The sequence below is a fragment of the Pygocentrus nattereri genome, chromosome 7 (assembly GCF_015220715.1).
Source record: "Pygocentrus nattereri isolate fPygNat1 chromosome 7, fPygNat1.pri, whole genome shotgun sequence".
NCBI lineage: Eukaryota > Metazoa > Chordata > Actinopteri > Characiformes > Serrasalmidae > Pygocentrus > Pygocentrus nattereri.
Window position 1 is genome coordinate 31768813 of NC_051217.1, and position 20138 is coordinate 31788950.

At 41.2% G+C, this 20138-nt stretch overlaps 1 protein-coding gene across 10 annotated transcripts in view; it reads right to left on the reverse strand.

Moving 5' to 3' along the window:
* The window catches only part of mef2aa (myocyte enhancer factor 2aa), a 121287-nt gene that overhangs the window by 46776 nt on the left and 54373 nt on the right, over positions 1–20138 (reverse strand). For all 10 annotated transcript variants that reach the window (XM_037539766.1, XM_037539763.1, XM_037539765.1 and 7 more), the window contains one exon: positions 18149–18352. In XM_037539766.1, coding sequence (XP_037395663.1) covers positions 18149–18352 — 204 coding nt within the window. The remainder of the gene's footprint in view (positions 1–18148; positions 18353–20138) is intronic.

The window sequence follows — 20138 nt, forward strand, 5'->3', positions numbered from 1 at the left end:
GAAGAGCCACGATCTCATTAACTTATAAGTGGCTAAAACTAACCCTCTCACTAAAACTTTCTCTAACCAAACAGATGAAGCTGGGTGTTTATCTGTCATGCAGGCTAAAATGATACAGTGAAAATGAGTCATTCATTTGAACCCACGCATGCTCGTGCTGCTTCTCCCTCTCGTTTCATTTGTGAATGAGCGCGAAGGCTATTTGCACAGAGTCAGCAGGGCCCGTGCTCGAACACTCGAGATTAGAGGCTGCCTCATTAGTCTTATTCGAGATTAATGTTTACTGAGGACACGCCTCACTGCAGCTTTGTCTGCTGGGTTTTTGTTCTGGCCTCTCGAAGGAGACCTGGTTTTGAAATAATAATAAAAAAAAATACAGAAAGAGGAGGCTGATAAAGATGGAGTGAAAAAGAGAGAGAGCCGCTGACGTCAATGAGGCACGACGTGCTGAAAACAAGACTCTCTTGGCAGTAACCAGGTAACAGGCACTGTGCTCGAGAGGGCAGGGACATGCTGAAAGAGGTGAGCATGAGAGCATACGATTCATACGCTCACACGTATGCAACACACACGGATGCACGAGCATCACAGAGACACACTGCAGGGCTTTTTAGCTGTGCTCTATTAATTGATGCATCATCGTGCTAATGGTTTACAAAACAACACAAAAACACAGCAAATAAAAAAGAGCTGAAAAAGTTCAGGTGTGATCAGCTGCTTCACTTGTGTGTTGTACTTCTTTTTTGTGCTGCCCTTTGCTGTAGTTCTTGCAAAGGACCCTGAACGTTTCTTGGATGCCTGGTGTGAACGAGGAGGATCTGAGCTGCTTTTGCTCGCCGTCTGTTCTCGGTTAGGAAGTAAACATGCAACAGTGTTTCCACAGCAACCTGGTCACACTTAACACATGAGGAAAAAGGGAAAAAAAATGCCATGACTTCAAACCATGCCTCAAATGAAACAGAAGGTACTTTGGAGGGAATGTAAGCAGAATGTAGCAAAACAAAAAAAATCTCCATTGTTTCAGTATAAGATAAATATAAAACAGGGAGAAGAAGAAAAAAATGGGATGTTCCCACTGAGAGCATTGGTCCTGTCCTAGAGTAAAAACCCAGAGGAAAGGGAGTCCTTGTCCTATAAAAGAGGGCACTTTGAAACGCAGCGGGACGCCTGCTACAACACCATTAGTGTTCGGGAACTCAGCATGGTCTATTAAGGCAGAGCTTTTTTAACCTGCTTCACGTGCTTCACCCCAGCTGAAGAGGAGGGCTAGTGCCAATTCATTTACACAGCAGAGGCTTTTCCATCAGGTTTTCCCAAATGGAAATGATCTTTTTTATAAGAGCCATATTATTTTTGAGCTTTTTTCCCAGTCTTTGACCTCAAATAGGCTTGTTTAAAGCACAGCCAATAACCCTCATAGACAGAAGTGTTAGAGGAAGCTCAAATGAAACCACACACATGCTAGCACTCAAAAATTTGGAATCAGTTGTCATAATATTTTTTTTGTCAAATGTAGATTTAAATCAAGGTCTACTGCTAAGATAATTATCACACAACCAGAAAGTACAACTCTCCGGGTGGCATCTGCAGCATTGGTGGACAATCGTAGGTGTATCTTCAGTCAAATGTACAGAATTGGGATGTCAGTGCTTTCCTCTGAGCGTGTGCAACTGTGCTATACTGGTGTGTGGGTCGCAGCTTGAAAAATAGTCTCTCAGGGCCAGACATGATCTTGTAATGAGAATGTCTGGGGACAAGTGTAAGAGATTTCGGGCTTAAAGTGGGGAAAGTAGACTTATTAGGATGGTAACAAATTGAGTATGATGTCTCTAAACTAATCCAACACCTCATGAAGCCAAATCTCAATGGGGCAAAGGACAATAAGCCTGTCATTAGCCGATGGATGTAATGTAGTTCCCATTCAGCATGTAGATGTGTGCCATGTGTGCAGAGAACAATTTAAATAAAAAAAATAATAAAATAACCTCTTGCTATCTTTGCTTGAGTTATCAATTGTACCTGAACATTAAAAGAGCACGGACTACAGTAGGGGTGCTTGATGTGGGGGTCACGACGCGGCCCCTGGGTGTTACTAGAATGATGCTACATTCTATATACCTTATCAAACATAGAGAAAACAATTCTGACGCATACATTCAAGCTCTGCCTACAGGCCATGGAAGACAGGTTAACATTTATTATGAATTTCTATTGGGTGAGTTTGTTTCTGATGGAGCATCTTGACTGACCACCATACTTGAGGCATTTTTCAGTGCCAGGTAAAGATTTGTGTTTTGTGGGTAATGTAGGCCCAATAAGAGAGCAGCCTTACTATTTGATTAGTAGATTAGTAGGTTTACCATATTGATGCGTGTGGGGAGGGAGGGCTGGAGTGGCAGCTGGAACGGGAGGCGGGTTGGCAACAAAGTGGTTCCAAAATATTTTTAACCCAAATAAGAGCCACACTGTTAATATATATAAGCCAACTAAACTACATTTACCATCATCCTCTGCTCCTGCTCATATCTTTACCTTAACAACTTAATATCCCTCCGAAGCATCATCAAAAAAGCTAGATCATTCTGCCTTTTAAAAGAAATGTTTACTTTGGCTTGTTTATGTAGTAGCATGGTCTGCACCTTCCACAGTAATCAGGAGCAGCCAGAGGGTCTGTTCTATTATTATTTTACCCTACCAAGATAGTGCCACTATTTCTGTTGCTAACATATACATTTGTTGTTCTCTGCATTATTTTTAGTTGATTGGAGTGAGTTCTCGTATCCCTCCCCACCCCCTTGCTGAGCTCAGAATACCTTGTTTGTTTTGATCACGCGAACCGACGGAACAGGTTAATCGGGCAAGCGAGTTTTCCTGGAATGCTCTTCAATGGACCCGCATTACTGCTGGGTTTTCAAGTATGTCCAAATGACTGCAATGTTCTGGGAGAGAGACACAGACTCTGCAGCTGATGTGTTACACCATGAGGTACAAACAGCATGCCAACCTCACACTGCATGTCAATCTGAATGACTGAAAGTTGCTTTTTATGAGGCAAAACATAGATGGCATTCCCAGACAGCGACAAACTACTGACATCTATAGCACCGTGATGTGTTTCATTGAGACTGAAATTTTTGGGGCAGTCATCGGCTGGAGGTTAGGGAACCAGCCTTGTGACCGGAAGGTCGCCAGTTTGATCCTCAGAGCTGACAGTACATGACTGAGGTGTCCTTGAGCAAGGCACCAAACCCCCAACTGCTCCCCGGGCACTGCGGATAGGGCTGCCCACCACTCCAGGCAAGGGTGCTCACTGTCCCCTAGTCGTGTGTGCGTGTGCGCAGCTGCGTGTGTGCATGTGCGTGTGTGTGCATGTGCGTGTGTGAGCATGTGCGTGTGTGAGCGTGTGTGTGTGTGTATGCTCTCTAGTGTGTATGTGGTGTTTCACTTCACGGATGAGTTAAATGTGAAGGTGATATCTCCCCGTTGTAGGACTAATAAGGGTCTCTTAGTACATGCTCTTCCATTTCAGCATTTTGGGCAAAAGCACAAAACGTATGTTTAACAGAAAATTGCACTATACAAAATACTGTTTTTTCAGTAATTAGTGTGCCCACCCATTGCTTTTATTGCAGCTTTTATTCTTTTTAGGAGATTTGCTTTTTTTCAGTGTTTTTCCACACCTCCAAAGTTCAATATTAGATGTTGGCTGAATTTTCTGCTTTTCACAATTCAAGTAATCCTAAACACATTCAATGATGTTGAGGTCTGGACTCCAGACTCTAGAGTGACCAGTCTATTGCTCTCAGAACACCAGCAGCTTCTTTATTTGTCTATAATGGCTTCATGACTGCTACACATCATTTCAGGCTCATAGCAAGTTGTTTTCTCAAAGTGGAAGGATAGACAGAAACACTGGTGGATTTTCTCAGGTCTGAGGCAAGAAAGGAGCTTGACTTCTCCTCTCTCTCAAAGATGAAAGCTTTAAGTGCTGTTTATCTGACAGCATGGCTGTTAGGAGTCATATTTTATCTTTTAATAATTTTTTTTAATTTTCCTTTGACTTTCCCCTTCCTTATGCAAGTGTATTATCTTATTCTAATCTAGAAATATCTGCTGAAACATGAATAACTTGTACTTAATGGTCGTTTTGACTGGAAATTAAATAAATGAAGGGTGGTCTGTGACTTTGCAGGGTACTGTATGATATCTATTCTCTACTGTGTTCCAAGAAATTATGAGGAGATCAAATAAATTATAAGCTTATAAAACTCAAGCTCTTCACTGCACACAACTGCCTCTATTTGTGGTTGGAACTTATTATTAAAATGCCGCTACACCCGACTGCCCCATAAAAGAGGGCTCAGTCTTGTGTCAATACGGCTGACATTTGGTTTGGCTTAATCGCTTCTTTAATATGGAGACGCCTGAACGGAGAGGGTATGAGGAGGTGTGTGTGCAGTGGTGGTGGGGAGGGTTAAAGAATTTCAATGGCAGAGACATTAAGGGGTGAGCGCTAGGGAATTGATGAGAGACAGAGACAAGGATCGCTGGAATGAAGCGAAATGTTACAGATCATGAGGGAAATTACACAAGCTTTAATAACTGTTACATTAAAAAAACAGTGCCAAAGTGATATCTGAATCGAACTGACAGCTGTTAAAAAGGGGCTGCTAAGATCGCCCAAATTATCATGTCACTAACTTCTTTTTTATCCCAGCCTGGCGAAGAACAAAGAACTTTTTGTAAAGCTTTGGCCCCAACTTATGAAACTAAAAACGTTGACATCATTTCATATCACACTGCAGTTGTAATGTGATGGACAGCATTTTTATGCTGAAGCAAATGGGCCCATATCATGGAAAACCAAATGTTCTCTAAATGGGATGTAACATGTAAAAATGTTCAAGTTTAGAATCAGTTTATAAACCTCCCAGTCTACACATTTTTAATCAATTCTTTTTTTGTTTTTTGATGTCATTAAACACCTTTACATTTACAGTATATCCACCTATCCTGCCCTCAATAGTTTAGTCTCAACCATTCACTCTGAAGTTATGAGGACCTTTTCAGCCTGGACTGCTTTTTGAATAAGGCACAACACAGGACAGCCAATCAGAACATTCAGTTAGCTGGCCATTCATCAGTCTTAGCTCCCTCAGCATCTGTCATGGTGCATCCAATAATAAAGGCAGCCTTGAGCTTCTTTTATATAGTGATAAAAAACACACTAGCACAAAAACAGCACAAAAAATTACTAGGTCCAACATGGACATGCAGGCATTACAGCTACTTTGCAGGCAGGTTTTAATGAATTCATTGCCAAAGTCTATGAATATATGATCAGCAACGTGTTCAGCAAGACAGGGTTAGGTCCACTTCTTGCTGCAATGGTACAGCACTAGTAGAACAGCTTTATCTGGCTTTGTATTAAGGGGAGCCTATGTAGATCCTTGCAGGGAGTGGCACGGGCCATGCCAAGCAGTGTAACTAACCATGCGTACCCCTGAGCCATCTCAAATGTCAAACAAGGCTTTAGCAGATCACACAGGAAGCCTGGCCTCTGGCCAGCCCCAAAATCAAGCCGCTAAGTTAAGCACTTGCCAATTAAAATGTAATCTTTTTTCCTTCTACTCTTTTTGTGTTGTCATCTGTGCATATCAAACACAAATTAAGCCCCTGACCCTTTTTAGATTCATTCTGGCACTCAGGGCAACAGCTCAGGACTGCTGGAGTCAGTGGCAGCGCTGCAAGTGTGAGGTGTTTGTGGGTGTGTGTTTGTGTGTGTGGCCCACAGAAACTCAAGGAAGCACTCGGATGTTCCTGCTTTCAGCTGGAGAATGGCCTCTCACTGAACCTCTGCCAGAGACGACCTCGCAAAGTGACCTCATTTACACAACACTGTTGCATGATTCAATTAAAGGCATCTCATAAATATGCAATATGCCCAACCTGGCCTTTCATAAATCCAAACGAAGCTGGCTTTCAGGTTGGGTCCACATTACATGCCATGCAGAACACTATATTTTTCATTTCTCATTTAGTGATCAGTTCCTGTCCTCACACACTAAGATAGTACAACACCTACATATGCGATTGTTAAATAAAGCAATCCTCGTTCTGGAGCTCTACCATGCTGATGAGTCCAGATCCAACACACCTGGCTCAAATAGTTGGATGCCCTTGAAGGTCTTGATTACCTGGATCAGGTGTGTTAGATTAGAGTTGAAGCTAAACTCTGCTGGGTGGCAGATCTCCAGGACCAGGATTGGACACCACTGGAATAAAGGAATACCTACTGTTCTCTATCTGTCACATCTGTAGTATGTGGTCATTTACCATGGATAATAAATGTGAAATATTTTCCATACTTCTGCAAAGTTATATAAGATGATTGTATTTCCTGCCGCTCACAAGTAAACTAATCAAAACTAAAATTGTAGACTCATCAGTCCATAAAACCTTAGTGCATTTTTGTCTACTTATTTTTTTTTAAATAACGGCGTAAGGACAGTTGCACACCCTTTCAGACCTGCAGTGTTGAGCTGTCTTCTCACAGTGGAAGGGTGCACAAAAACACCTGTGGATTTTTTTCTGAGATCTGAAACAGGAGTACAGCTTGATTTGCTCTTATCTCTCTGACATGAAAACTTAGAAGTACTGCTTATTTGATGGTAACAGTTTGTTAGTTTTCCAGTGTTGTTAACAGTCCCATTTTCTCTGTATCTTTGAATCATCAGTACTGGAAACTCCTGTTTTCCTCGCTTATTTACCTTAGACCTTCCTCTTTCTTTTGCAACTGGAGAAATATTTCATCTCCTCAGAAATATCTCCTTTAGTCATTAAAGATGCAAATGAGAGACATTTGCAAGGCAGCTAAGTTGAGTTTGAGTAATGGCAGGAAGCTTTTATTTTAAGATTGGAAGAATGGTAGAGGTAAAGTGGCACTACGGCGCACAAAATTACAGAGTTGGCAAATTAAATATGGATAAATTTGATATTATACTTAGTGTAATTTTCAGTGAAAAATTAATTACTTGTACTTGGCCCACTTGACAGAACCCAATGTACAGAAAACTATTTGAATCACCACAAAAAGTTAATGCCAGTAGGCAGGTACATCTGCATAGATGTGTTCTGACTCAACAGGTTTCCTGTTTTTCTCTATGCACAGGGAAAAGTGCCACACTTACTGGCCAAGGTAATCAACTGTGTGCTACAAATGCATCAGACAGAGACTGGGATGAAAGATGACAATGTATTCTTTTCAATTTTCACACATATATTTCTGTAGAATATATAGCGAGATATATTTCACATGCTGGAATCGCCTTTGGGGCAAAAGAGTTAAAGTGTTTGTGTTTAACAATAGCTTGTAAAGGAAAACTGTCAAATCATTATTTATGTCAAGCCCACTCTTCATGTCAATATAGAGATATTAATGAACATGAAGCTGAATTCTGCTAAATGTACCCAAAGTATTAGCCGATTTATGTTCATTTCAAAGGAAGGTAAGGTGTCCACAGACTTTTGATATATGGTGTATATAATCACTGGACCTCTATTCTAATCTCGTGTTATCATGAGATCTGCAGTGACGTACGGAAATGTAGACTGGAATGAAACAGGCTGCAATATGACTAATTGTGGTTAACACAATTGGTATTTACAATTCACTAGAATTGAATGACTGATGAAACACGCCTTTACTGCACAAAAAAGCATAACATCCAGTGCCAGTCTAGTGGCACAGTAAGGCAAAGCCAAGGTTGCCCCACATGACTAGGCAAGTTGGATACTCAGGGGAGCTTCAGGACAGTGTCGGGGGCATGTAGGGTGGTGACAGAGCTGCATGGTGCTAGCTCCAGCCTCCTGTGAGCGAGGCTACATTATCTAAGCATGTCAGGATCACAGCTCCGCAGCACTCCAGGCCTGATCTGTCAGTGAAAGAGCCCAGACAGAGTCCCTCTGAGACACCCAGCCCCCTAATGTTTGGAAAATGAGCTTAGCGGCTAAGGCTGAATCAACAGCGCCATATAAATAATACTTCTATTAAGATTGCCACCCCTGCCTGCTAAAAGAGAAATGGGTTTGTAATTGCCATGGTATTAACAGCACATGTTGTGCTTGGGGAGCACCCTAGAGCAGTCTGTGATTTAATAGTTGGGAAATGGAGACAAACAGCAATACAAAGACAATTAAACATTTGACAGCTTACTCTGATGTACTGTTTTTTTTTTTTTGCTTTTTTTTTTGATCAACTCTTGATGCCATTGGCTAGATGGAATGCTCGGCATCATACTGCATGTAATTCATTACACGGCACATTCTTCATTTCTGAAATAAAAACAACACATCAAATAAAATCATCATTTTCTTTAGATAATCTGAGCTCAGAAAGGCCTAATTACACATCAGCATTTGGGTGCTCGAGTTTATCTATTGTGGCACCAAAGTGCTGCATACAAGGGTTCTCTTCAAAATATCACACCCACGGATTAGACGTAATCATGTATGGGACTTTCCTAGCATTTCCTTCCAGGATATGAATGCCACTTTTATATCCTGTCAGAGAGAATTTGAAGAGTGCATCTTTTGCAAAGGTCTTGAGTGATTCAATCATCATCAATTTAGCCAAATCACATTTTAAAACTGTACTTTAATGGGCTTTTTGGCCCTTCTTCATTTTAGCACACTGTAGCATTTTCCTCTCTTTCTCCTCTCCTCTCACCCCCATCATCAGGAGGATGATAATTGATCAATCACGCTAATTGAACAGTCTGGCCAGCTAGCTCACAGAAGCAGATGTGCCAATTTGCATTCATTAAGACGGAGTGGGGGTCTTAATCACTGTGCCCACTGTGATTGACAGTGCAAACAATTCTGTTTCTCTCCCCCCAAACATACACTGCCTGTCAAAAGTTTGGGGACAACCTTGCTTCTTCTTTTTTTTTTAAATGTGAGTCATTGTTTCGTCATTGCTACTTTGCAATTACATAAGAAAAATACCTAAAAAAATATTTTATTAACATAGAAAAGCTATGTATTAATACTTTACAAACTGGGCTGTAACCTAATAATGCTTTCTTTAATGGATCAATCCATCAACTATAAATTGATTAATCGACCAATCAAATTGTTTGCCTTCTTATGTTTTCTCTTATTTTGTCCCCCTCACAGCACCACTATTACTGAAAGTTCAATTTGTGCATCAAGCAGTTTCACTTTTTATGGTGCAACAAAATGATTAAAGCCACATTTTCCCCAGTGCTTTCTGTGGTGGATCACAGTCTGTCATAATGACCATGTGTATCATATCTACATTTTCCTAAAGCCATATTACAGAAACTTCCTATCTTTTTGTCTTAAGATCTAACAGGTCAGATTTTTTACAAATTCGTATTACTGAAGCAAACTTTATCTTAATGTAGAAATCTTATCTTACAGCATCTTATTGTATCTCCAGATCTCCAACTATTCAATCAAATTCAATGCCTGTTACCATGCAACCGACATTCCATGCATAGGTGAAACTTAAACACATAGTCAAAATAATGTTAAATTTATGTTACAGCTGATGTTACTAATGTAAAAAAGGGTCAAAACAAAACTAAAGTGCAGTAAACTGGAGATTAAGAATATCGTGAATGTTCCCCTGCTGTTTCTCAGAGTGTCGTCGCTCCCCAGTTTCAGTTTCCATTTCCAAATGCTTTAGCTGTCCTGCGAGCCGCGGTACATGTTTCTTCCTAATAAAATACCACACATTCAAATCTACCTGAGTGCAACTCGTATTTGTACGAGTTTTTATCAACATTAACACACGGAGATAATAAAAGGGGATGGTGTGTTTGCAGTGTCTGGGATTTTTTAAAATGCTGTTAGAAAAAAAAAAACATCTTGCAATATAAATAAATGCAAGGTCATCATGCTAGTAGTGAATTATTATGCCTGTCACTGTTGTCTAAAAACAATACAAATGAACATTTAAAGTTAGCACATCACTGGAGTTGTCTTAACGTTGCGACAGAAATTTTGTCTAGTTTCTGTGATACTGTTTTCTCATCTGGAATTAGGATAAAAGTAGGAATTTAAGAACTGTTGTTCTGTAATAACTACTGTTCTAAATTAGTCCTTACTAAAGTTGCTATGGTATCTAAACAGATAACATAAGATTTCAGTGTTAAGGTGTATCTGTAATACAACTTTAATCTCCTGCTATTCACAGTGCAAGCTGCTTCTTTGTTTTCTGTTTACAGTGATTAGGATATTAAAGTATATTCACAGAGCCAGTTTAAGGGGGTTTGCATAATTTTTTTCTAACAGAAAAATAGCAAAAAATGACTACATAACTTAGCAAAGAATGCACAAATGCATGCATGCAGTCGCAAACTGTGTGTAATGTAGTTTTAACAACCAACTCAACAGATAGCTAATAAGTTAAAAACTTACAGGATTCCCTGAAAAACTGAAAAAAGAATACTTTACATGCATGTCTTACAAGCTTTGACTCTCAGTGTTTGAGCTATAAGTAGTTCTAAATCCAGCGGGAGAAGTGAACATTTTCCTCTGTTAGCTTAGTGCTACAGGCAAACTAACAGAAATTAAAACTAGTAATGGTACCCAGTATTCACTTTCTTATGAAGGAACGATTTCTTCATTAAATACTGCTACATAATGAGATGGGTAGCTAGCACATGTTCACGTGGCAAAAAACACACCAGTGAACTGGAATATCCTGTACTTTATTTTATGTTGGTACAGGCTGAGGCAAGTTGAGCTAACCACAGCCAAAAAAAAAACGGGTGATTTTATGAGTCATTAAATTTTTTTTTATTAAGTCATTTTGACCAGTGGGTATTGACACTAATTTTACCATCTAGCAACATGTCATGGGAATATTAGTTGTAGGTAGGCTACTCAGGGGTATAATACTGATATAATACCTACATTTACCACCATGCTAGCAAACCTGCCTGTCATGATTAATAAACACAAAAATTGAAGTGAATGCAAAGGAGTGCAATTTTGTTGTGCTCTGCCTTTCTCCGTTGGGTATATCTTACTTAACTTAACAATTCTGTGAGTAAAAGAAGCTGAGTGTGTTGGGTGAACGCAGGGCATTGCCATTATTTATGAAGCTGCTGATGTTCAAAACGTACTATTCTAAGAGGATTTGTTGTGGTATACAATAACAGAGCAGGTTAAGTCTGTGCTCCTATTTGAATCGTGTGCTTATAACATGAGTTATCTTTTGCTGCATTTGTGCTTCATGTCACTTAAATTCTAGTGCATTCAGAATTAAACTGGCAAACAGAAATCAGCGTCCACCTGCTTTTCAAGAAACTTGTGGATAAATGTGTTAAAGCATTATAGGCCACTTACGTTTTTTAAGTAAATAAAAGAAGAAGTACGTCTTTAATATTACATTACTGCAAAGAAATGCTTTCATTACTTCCCTATCAGGGTGATCATATTCAATGATGGGAGAACTGCATTTATCAAACATCAGATGAAGAGTTCACACTGGCACCTCTCTCAGGGGTGACCGAGCACTTGTGGTATTTCTGCAGAAATTAAGCAGGAGTGTCAGGGCCCCCACATGTTCAGTGGTCAACTAAAAAAAAAATATGTCCATAAGGCTGCATGACATCAGCTACACCCACTACCCACACCCTCGCCTTCTCTCGAGACCAGGGTAATGAAGGGTCCCTTATCAGAAATATCTCCCCACCCCAGGCATACAGCTCAGGCCCGTTTCCTTCCTCCCCCAACACTCGTTTTTTGCTATCCCACGTTCACAGCTTTACTCGCCAATGCAGCTCATTATCGCTGGGCTTTTACGGGCTGGAGTGGCTTTATAATGAATATGTATGTTATGGCAAATTCAGTAGTGCTGCTGTTTGGAAAGCCTTGTATGCCGGCTCAAATGTTCAGCTTCAGACTCTCGAGCTAAGGGACTGAGGGACCTTTTTTTGGGTCCCGTGCTTTGTGCAAAGACAATGGCGTGATTCACATGGAACAAAACTGGAATCTCATGGAAGGGAAGTAGAAAGGCAAGGCTGGCATTTCAAAATGGTCAAGATTTACATATCTTGCTCATTTTAATTTTTCGCCATCAGACGTCCCCAAAAGCGTGCCCTTAAGGGACAGGCAGCCGCTTTCCTTTCAACGCCTTGAAAAATTTTACAGAAAAAAATGCTAGGGATGTATTTCCTTTAACTCTTGCATGCGAGATCAGTTACAGTGGCATATATCTTCATTTTTCAAACTCACTTCATACTCGCTACATATACAAGTCTGTATTTGAGTATTTGCTCAGCAGAGGAAATAAAACATTTGTTTCTTAAAACCACATGTTACAATGCTGGCCTTGCATGACCTCCAAAAAGTAGACGCTGCATTTGCCTCTGATTTGTTTACTATTCTAATTGACACAAGACACTGAACACCAGCCGAAGTGATCCTAAATGTCAACTCACGTCACACAGGTACACATGCTAGCTCTGCCTTTTGCAACTTACAGGACTTACATTTCAAAATCAATCATTCATTCAAATTTAATGAAGCAAATCTTTGCCACACAGACACAGTAGGTTACAAAAGCCTTGCCTAAATATTCAGTGAAGTGATACTAAGTGTCAGTCAGTGTCACACGAGCATGCATGCCAAATTTTGCAACTTAATCACTAATTAATTCAGACCTACTTGAAGCCAGCATTTGCCATACAGATACAGTAGGCAACAAAACACTTACAGAAACATTCAATGGAATTCACATCTCCAGTTAGTAGCTGGGCCTACTAGTCTGTTCAAAGCATGATCATTCGGGTAATGGGAATGGACTTCTGCCAGCATGGCACTGTAACTGTGGGGAGTGTCGCAGACAGATGATGGGTGTGGGGGGTGGAGTGAGGGGGCAGTTAGGGGACGTGTAGACGCCACATATCTGCTGTGAGGTTGATATCTGATTTCAAGGAATCCTCCACACACTGTGGGCCTGTGTTTGGAATAAGAGAGTAAACTCCTAGAGCGACTCAGGGAAGATTTCATTACCTCTAGTTGGAGAGGAAGAAGAGTAAGGATCATTGAATTATTTTAATTACCTGCAGCAGCTTTTTCATTTGCAGCACAAATAAAATTGAATTTGAAACACACAGGAAGAGGAACAGGAACTATAGGGGTCTTTCTACAGAGTGGGGAGACCGCAGACACCAATCTATGATTCTGCACTGTGACACTTATCAGCCTATGTTCAGTGGGTGCATTTCCTCTCAAGCACGTTGATGGTAAATCATTATAATGTGTAAATTCCTGTGTCAAAGCTCCTGCAAGCTCATCCGCCATTCCTCTGGCTAAGTACATGCTTACAATGTAAATATAATGCTTTGCTGGTATTATTAATAGCATTAATTGACTGCTTTGCCATAGTAAACGTGAGCAAGACAAACTTTCTCCACTGGCCAACATCACCTGTCCGTATCTCAAGTTTCTTTGGTCTGGCCAGTTTCTGCTAAAGTCTACTAAAATGAACTTCTGTGGAGGCGTGTTATTAAAAAAGGATCTCTGAGCAAACATCCATCCCGGTGGACTTTTTCAGGCCCACTTTCTTACACGTTCCACGGCCAGCGCCGAAGGTGAAAGCAAGGACAGAATGTGCTGGCGGAGACCTGATATAGCAGAACACCGGTGGTCCTTAAAGACCCCCGCGAGCTCCCTGAATGGGAGCTGTAACCTCGGAGGAAACGCTCCATCAACCCCGCACTGCTATTCAGTAAATAAAAGGGCTCGCTTCAGACCAGGAGCCTTTGAAAAGGGAGACGCAGATGGGATCGCGGCCACTTTTAATCAGACGGAGAAGTGGACAGGATCCACAAAGGGAGATTTCACGCAACGCTTCACCTGTCGCCTGGAGTGTTATTGAAGTTGAACCGCCGTGCGCCGGCCACACACATACACACACACACACAGATGTGGAGTTTCTCCACCTTTCCCTTGCCCAGCAATCTGAGTGTAGGGCTATGGTGCTAACTGCAAGAAGCCAGGCTTGAGATGAAGTCCATAGCCCTGCGCTTGGTTATCAAACTGTGCCCCAGGCACACATCCATCTGTGGAAAGTGTGGCATCTGTTCTGCCCCGCTACAAGGCCAAGCCTTTATCTACAGATGGTGGCAGCGAGGAGGAATGTGACCTTTGATTCGGCGTCTCACATGGAACGGGAAGCCTTTGCCACCCAATGAAAGTGCGTGGCGAAATAAAAAATGGGCAAATGAGAGTACAAACTGTTTTGGGTGGCGTTTAGGAGTTTAATGCAATTGTTTAATTTAGATAAGTGTAAGTGCCTCCATGTGAAGCACATTTCACCAGAAGAGAGAGAGAGAGACAGGGAGCGAGCAAGAGAGGGAGGGAGGAGTGGGGAGAATTCATCCATTAAATACTCATTCAGAGCCTTTCACGTCCATTAGGATGAGCTGAGCGCATGGCCAAATCGGATAGCGTGGCTGCACAACACCGTAACGCTCGGATGAAAAACAAGCTTGCAGTTTTTACGCAGGCAGCAAGATATGGGCAGTTCCTCTTTTGAGAAGTTCTTTATATCTCCAGTGCGTTACATACTTCTAAGCTGTTCCAAAGGCCCAAATAATTTGATAATAAAGAATAAAAGACATGTTTAAAAGAGCAATGCAATGCATGCATTTAGGGTTATGGGTTAGCTGTCAGCTGTTCATTGTCACATAATCATGGTTGGTCAGCCATAGAAGCACACTGTCCAAACAAACGTAACATTATCTGCCACTAACATAAGCGAAGTAACAAACAGCATTGTAGGAATAACTGGTAGCTGCAAATATTAACAAGAAGAACCAAACTGGAACCAGCATTAGCAAGTTAGATAACATTTCCTACTCCATTTAACAGTGGCTTTAAGCCATGACTTGTGTTTATGCTGACGTAACGCCACTTTTTTTCTGATATAAGCTGGAAAGGAATCTTCTTATGTACAAAAATAATCAGTCATGTTTCAATCAATCAAGTACATATCTTGTTCTTTGATCTCACTAATGCCATTCTTTCACAGATTCAGCCTTCAGTATAAGAAGCACTGACAGCCTTTGGCCTTATCACTGCACACTTCTACTCTTAATGGAGCCTTAAAGAGACATGGTGCAGATATCACAGCCAGAATCCAAGCCACCGCTCCTGCTGACGGCGGGCCTTGATTACTTTAAGACCCTGTTCCCTGGCAGCGGCAGGGCTTGGTAGTGCGTGTGCCCTGGGCTGGGAAAAGAGAGACTGGGCTTTAGGTGGCTTACTTCTGCTCTGCTTCTTCACTTCTGAACTCTGGTCACAAAGGCAGTGGGGCTGCAGGGGGATCTGGACAGCCTAGCACAGATGCAGGCCTGCTGAGCAGGGACAAGAGCTGCTTTGTTGGCCGCTTTAGTGAGTTAGGCCAGGCTCCCCTGGAGTGGCCACAGGGCTGACGTGGGAAAGAGCGGCACCATGCCACCAGCTTGTGCACTTGGCCCTGCTGCTTGACAGCACTCTGCTGCTTGTGTGTGCCTTAGATGCCACTTATGGGACAGAGCTGCCATTCCATCAACTACAGCAGACGTCATTCTATAGCCTCAACATACCTAAAAAGAGGAACACTGCCCTTATGGTTATTTAAGTGTTAGCTCAGCAAAAATGGTTCCCTAGCAGCAGCAAATGATGTCAGTGAGCCAAACATGTTTGTTGAAGTTTGCTACTTTGTTCTATCTGAGATTACCTAATATGTGAAATTACCAAATGTGTGAAATGTAGCCATGCAGTTTGCATGATGCTAACCGATGAGCTATTTGTTAGCTATACTGCTAACATGCAGTCAAGTCCTCACAGCAATGTTCTAACATTTAGTGTAAAGCCTTCCTAGAAGAAGCTGTTGCTGCAGCAATGTGGGGACTAATTTTCCTTGATTTCAGAAGAAATGTTGCTTGACTAGGTGTGTACAAACTTTTGAAGATATAGTGCCTTGGCAGATGAACCACATTTGGGGTTGCTTTAAGGAAAGACCAGAGTGTCCTTAGCATGGTTTTACAGCATCCTTCTTAAAAGAGAGGTGAAGAAAAAGACAGTTCGAAAAAAGGCAAGGCTGTGATGGGGTGGCGGTTACATAAGGGGAGAAGAGTGTGTCTATTCATTTTTAATGCAGGTGAGGGCCTGCACTATGCCGGGGAGGGCTGGGCCAGCAGAAGGCCCCTGATGAAAACCAAGGCCTTGCAGACGACTTGCGTTCTTTTGCAGCTCTGCCGAGCAGGTAATTCACCAGCAGCGGCATCAGCATGAATAAAAGATAACATCGCCACAGCTGACTCCTTTTATGCCATTTTAGTCCTTCTCTCTTTTTAGCAGAACGCTTTTAGTTAGGATCACAGACTTTCCTACGTCACGCTATTGAGCTATTAAGTTCTCGTTGTCAAACACGGGCTGAAGAACAAAGCGTGTTTGAGGCAACCCGGGCCAGCGGAATCAGGAATATGTTAAGGCTGCGCGGGAAAGCTGGTTTGAGGTTGAAAGTGTTTAATAAAAACGTCTCAGTCGTATCAGAGCCACAGTGTCTGTCTTGGCGATCGGTTTTCAAAACAAACAAGCCCCTTTCCATTGTTATTATCGTTACTGTGCCAACGTGTTTGCTTTTCATTTAGTCCGAAGGTGCGGGCGCTAGCTACAATGGAGGACGTTTCGTACTGAGCGAGAAACCTCAACTGCGTCACAGAGAAATTTTGGAAGCCGCAGTCAGCCCTGTTCTCCACTCGCCGATGGTCTTGGCCTACAAAACTGGAATGCTGCTTTGACAAATGAGGACAGTGCACGCTTGGCAAATCTAGCACTCTGTAATAAGCACTACTGTAGAATGCTTATGGTTTGCATTCTGCATTCTGAGGACCAGCTGGGTTGGCTTGTCATGAGTAAACACACTTGTGTGAAACACCTACACTATACAAATTAGGAAATAAAGAAATAAATCGACCAGGAGTTAAAGGATCACTTTGCAAAATGAACTAAAGCCCCCACACAGCGTGTCTGGCAACTGGGGAGTTGCTTCGTGACCTGTGCTCTGTGGCAGTTGCCAGACTGAAGCTGGGCTAGACTTTATCAGGTCCTACAGACGTCCTGAAGCCCTATCAGAACAAGAATGAGCCGGAAACGGTTACCCGCCAGCTATATGTCGCATGGTCTCATCACATGTGCACACAGCCGTTTTTATAAACGTCATGGCTAATGTCAAACGTGGCCCTAGGGTTACATAAAAATACATGCACTAGATCTTTCAGTTCATCATTCATTGTAATTAATCGATAGTGCGAGATATTTGCATGATATCTACTAAGCTGATCAGCACCCAAATAACTGAAAACAATAAATTCTTTTGAAAGTGGAGTCTAAAATTTAATCACCAGTCATGTTTAATCTGACTGAAAAAAAAAATATTCATAATTCTGAGAAGTGGTCAGGACAATTCACACAGCATCCAGCTTTCAGCTCATAATTCAGTGTAATTATGTGAGAGTGGCACAGGTGTACACTATCATACTGTCATTCCTGAGCTGATCAGCACTAATATAACCAAAACTAAGAAATTTGACATATCTAGTCATTTATGCCATGGTTCAAAGGTTTGGACTCTTCATATTAATAATTACTGTTATTTTATTCCATAACTTATACAGTGTGGATTAATTTACTAAGTATCTAAGTATTATTATAGTTATGCTTTCTTCAGTATTTCTAGCTTTATATATGTATGTGTGTGTGTGTGTATATATATATATATATATATATATATATAAGTGCTTTCTTTTGGGATAATACAAAGGCTACGTAGCTTGTCTAAACTCGCCTAAACTGAAACTGATCTATTTCATATCTTACATCCAAGCAAACAGGTGTCTATGCAGGACAATGGCAGACATCAGTGCTTCAGCTATGCTATAATATACATTTTCTCGTAAAGAGTTGGAACTGTTCTGTACTGTATGTGTATCTGAGAAGGGAATCAAATATTTAGTCAACCTGAGAACAGCAGATGAACCACATCCTCACACGTTTCCATTTGGCCCTTTCTGAAGTTGCTATTAGTCGTGCTAAAAGCAGCTGATGAAAACTCACTCACCTCCACAATGTCTGAGTTGGTCCTGCTCTCATGAGGCTCATTGTACTCTGTGTATTTGAGCAGGACTTTGTCCATGTCGGTGCTGGCATACTGAAAGAGTTTGTTGGAGCTGTTGAATATGATCAGGGCAATCTCGCAGTCACACAGGACGCTCAGCTCATAGGCCTTCTTCATCAAGCCAAACTTCCGCTTCGTAAAGGTAACCTGGAAGAGAAGGGTGGACAAAAAAAGCAGATGTGTTGGGTAAAATGATAATGGAGCAGACCTTGCCTTAACTTGATTAAATGAAATAGATTCCTCACTCTCAAAGCTTTTAACATACAAACTATTTATATTGCAAAAATTATAACAATTTAATAATTAATAATTAATAAATTGCAAAAAATGCAAAAAATAGTTGCTGTTTTGAAGTCTTAAGATCATTATGTGAATAATGAATGTATGGTTTGAAGGGGGTAAACCTGATGTGAATTAGAAATCACAAGAAAATTTTCCTTTTGCCCCATGATGTACTGTTTTTCCAATGATACAGTGTCAGGGAGGGCCTATGAGCTAGCTGAGCATTTCACTTTATAATAGGTGGGGTGGTGGGAGGTAAAACGTACGGTGACACAATTAAAAAAACACTTTTAGGTGAGCAATAGTAACTACACTGTGATCAATGTTTGCAGGAAAACAAATATTTTTGTCATTACAATGACATGGTGTGATGAACTAACCAGGGACATTAAGGTAAAAAGATCAATTTTGATTTTATTTTGACCCTAATATTAAAAAAAGAATAACTGTAATTCTGTTTAAACTTGGGGGTGGGTCATCATTTTTACATCCAACATCCTCCATATTTCTGAAATAAAATATTTTTATGTGGAAAAAAGCAGCCTGAATTCAGCCTGAATTTATTGGCCCTTAGCCTTTGAAGCTGCTCAGGCTGTTGTGTAATAAAAGAGAGGCCTATCGAAAGATTGGGAATCAGCTAAGACTTAACTGGGAGTAATGGATAAAACTGAGCAGTGCAGCTGGAACTTCATGATGGCCTCAGCCCAGTCTAGCCTCAATCACTGTATTAGCTACCAGACAGCGCAGCAGCCATGCTCAGGTTAGACAGGTCAGCTGCCGGAAAGCAGCAGTGGCTCCTTGGCCAGCGCAATCAGTGTCATTAGTGAAACAGCGGCTCCATTGCTCCTGCCCTGCTCTCCCTCATTGCTCTGTCCTGTAACTGCTGCTGTAACATGAGCCTTCTGGTGCACTACAGCAATTCATGCATCACTCCTGTAGTAACCTGAGCCATACAGAGATGACCTATTGTCATGCTTCAGGCTCTGCTGGGTTGGGCCATTTTGCCTACTTATACCTATGGAACATACAGCAAGGCAGTAGGGCTATTGTCTATTAATGGTTATCACAATATTGGCCTTTGCAATACTGACTTTGCAGAAGGCTGAAGTACAGCATGGGCCCTCTAAACAAACACAGTTCAGTTTTACTGTCCACTGTGAGCATCCTGCTTACCTGAATGAATCAAGGCAATCCAACAAAAGTAAACTACTTTCATCAAAATAAGGCAGGATATCCTTATCTATATCCTTAGCTATATCACACTACTGATTCACCAAAAGACCTCTAAAGTCATGTTGTCATTCTGTAGTTAGCGTTATGCTCATATTAGGAGCTCCAAATAAAAAAAACTAAAATGTTCTAAAACTGATACATACTGCCAGCTTATAAACATTTTTCCTACAAATGCCAATTGATCATCTGAATTCCAAGATCATTAAGGAGCTAAAATACCAATATTGCTACGTGCAGCCTAACACTGCTGCACACTAAACTGACATTATAAGACTGGAAACCTTTCCAAAATACCCCACCTGCAAGCTTGGCTAAATATCATTGTTTTGGCACTAACAGTGTACATTTTGAGTAGGTGGTGTTGGTCTATAATAGTGTGAAGTCTATTAATGGACTTAGAGTTCCTAATATGAGCATG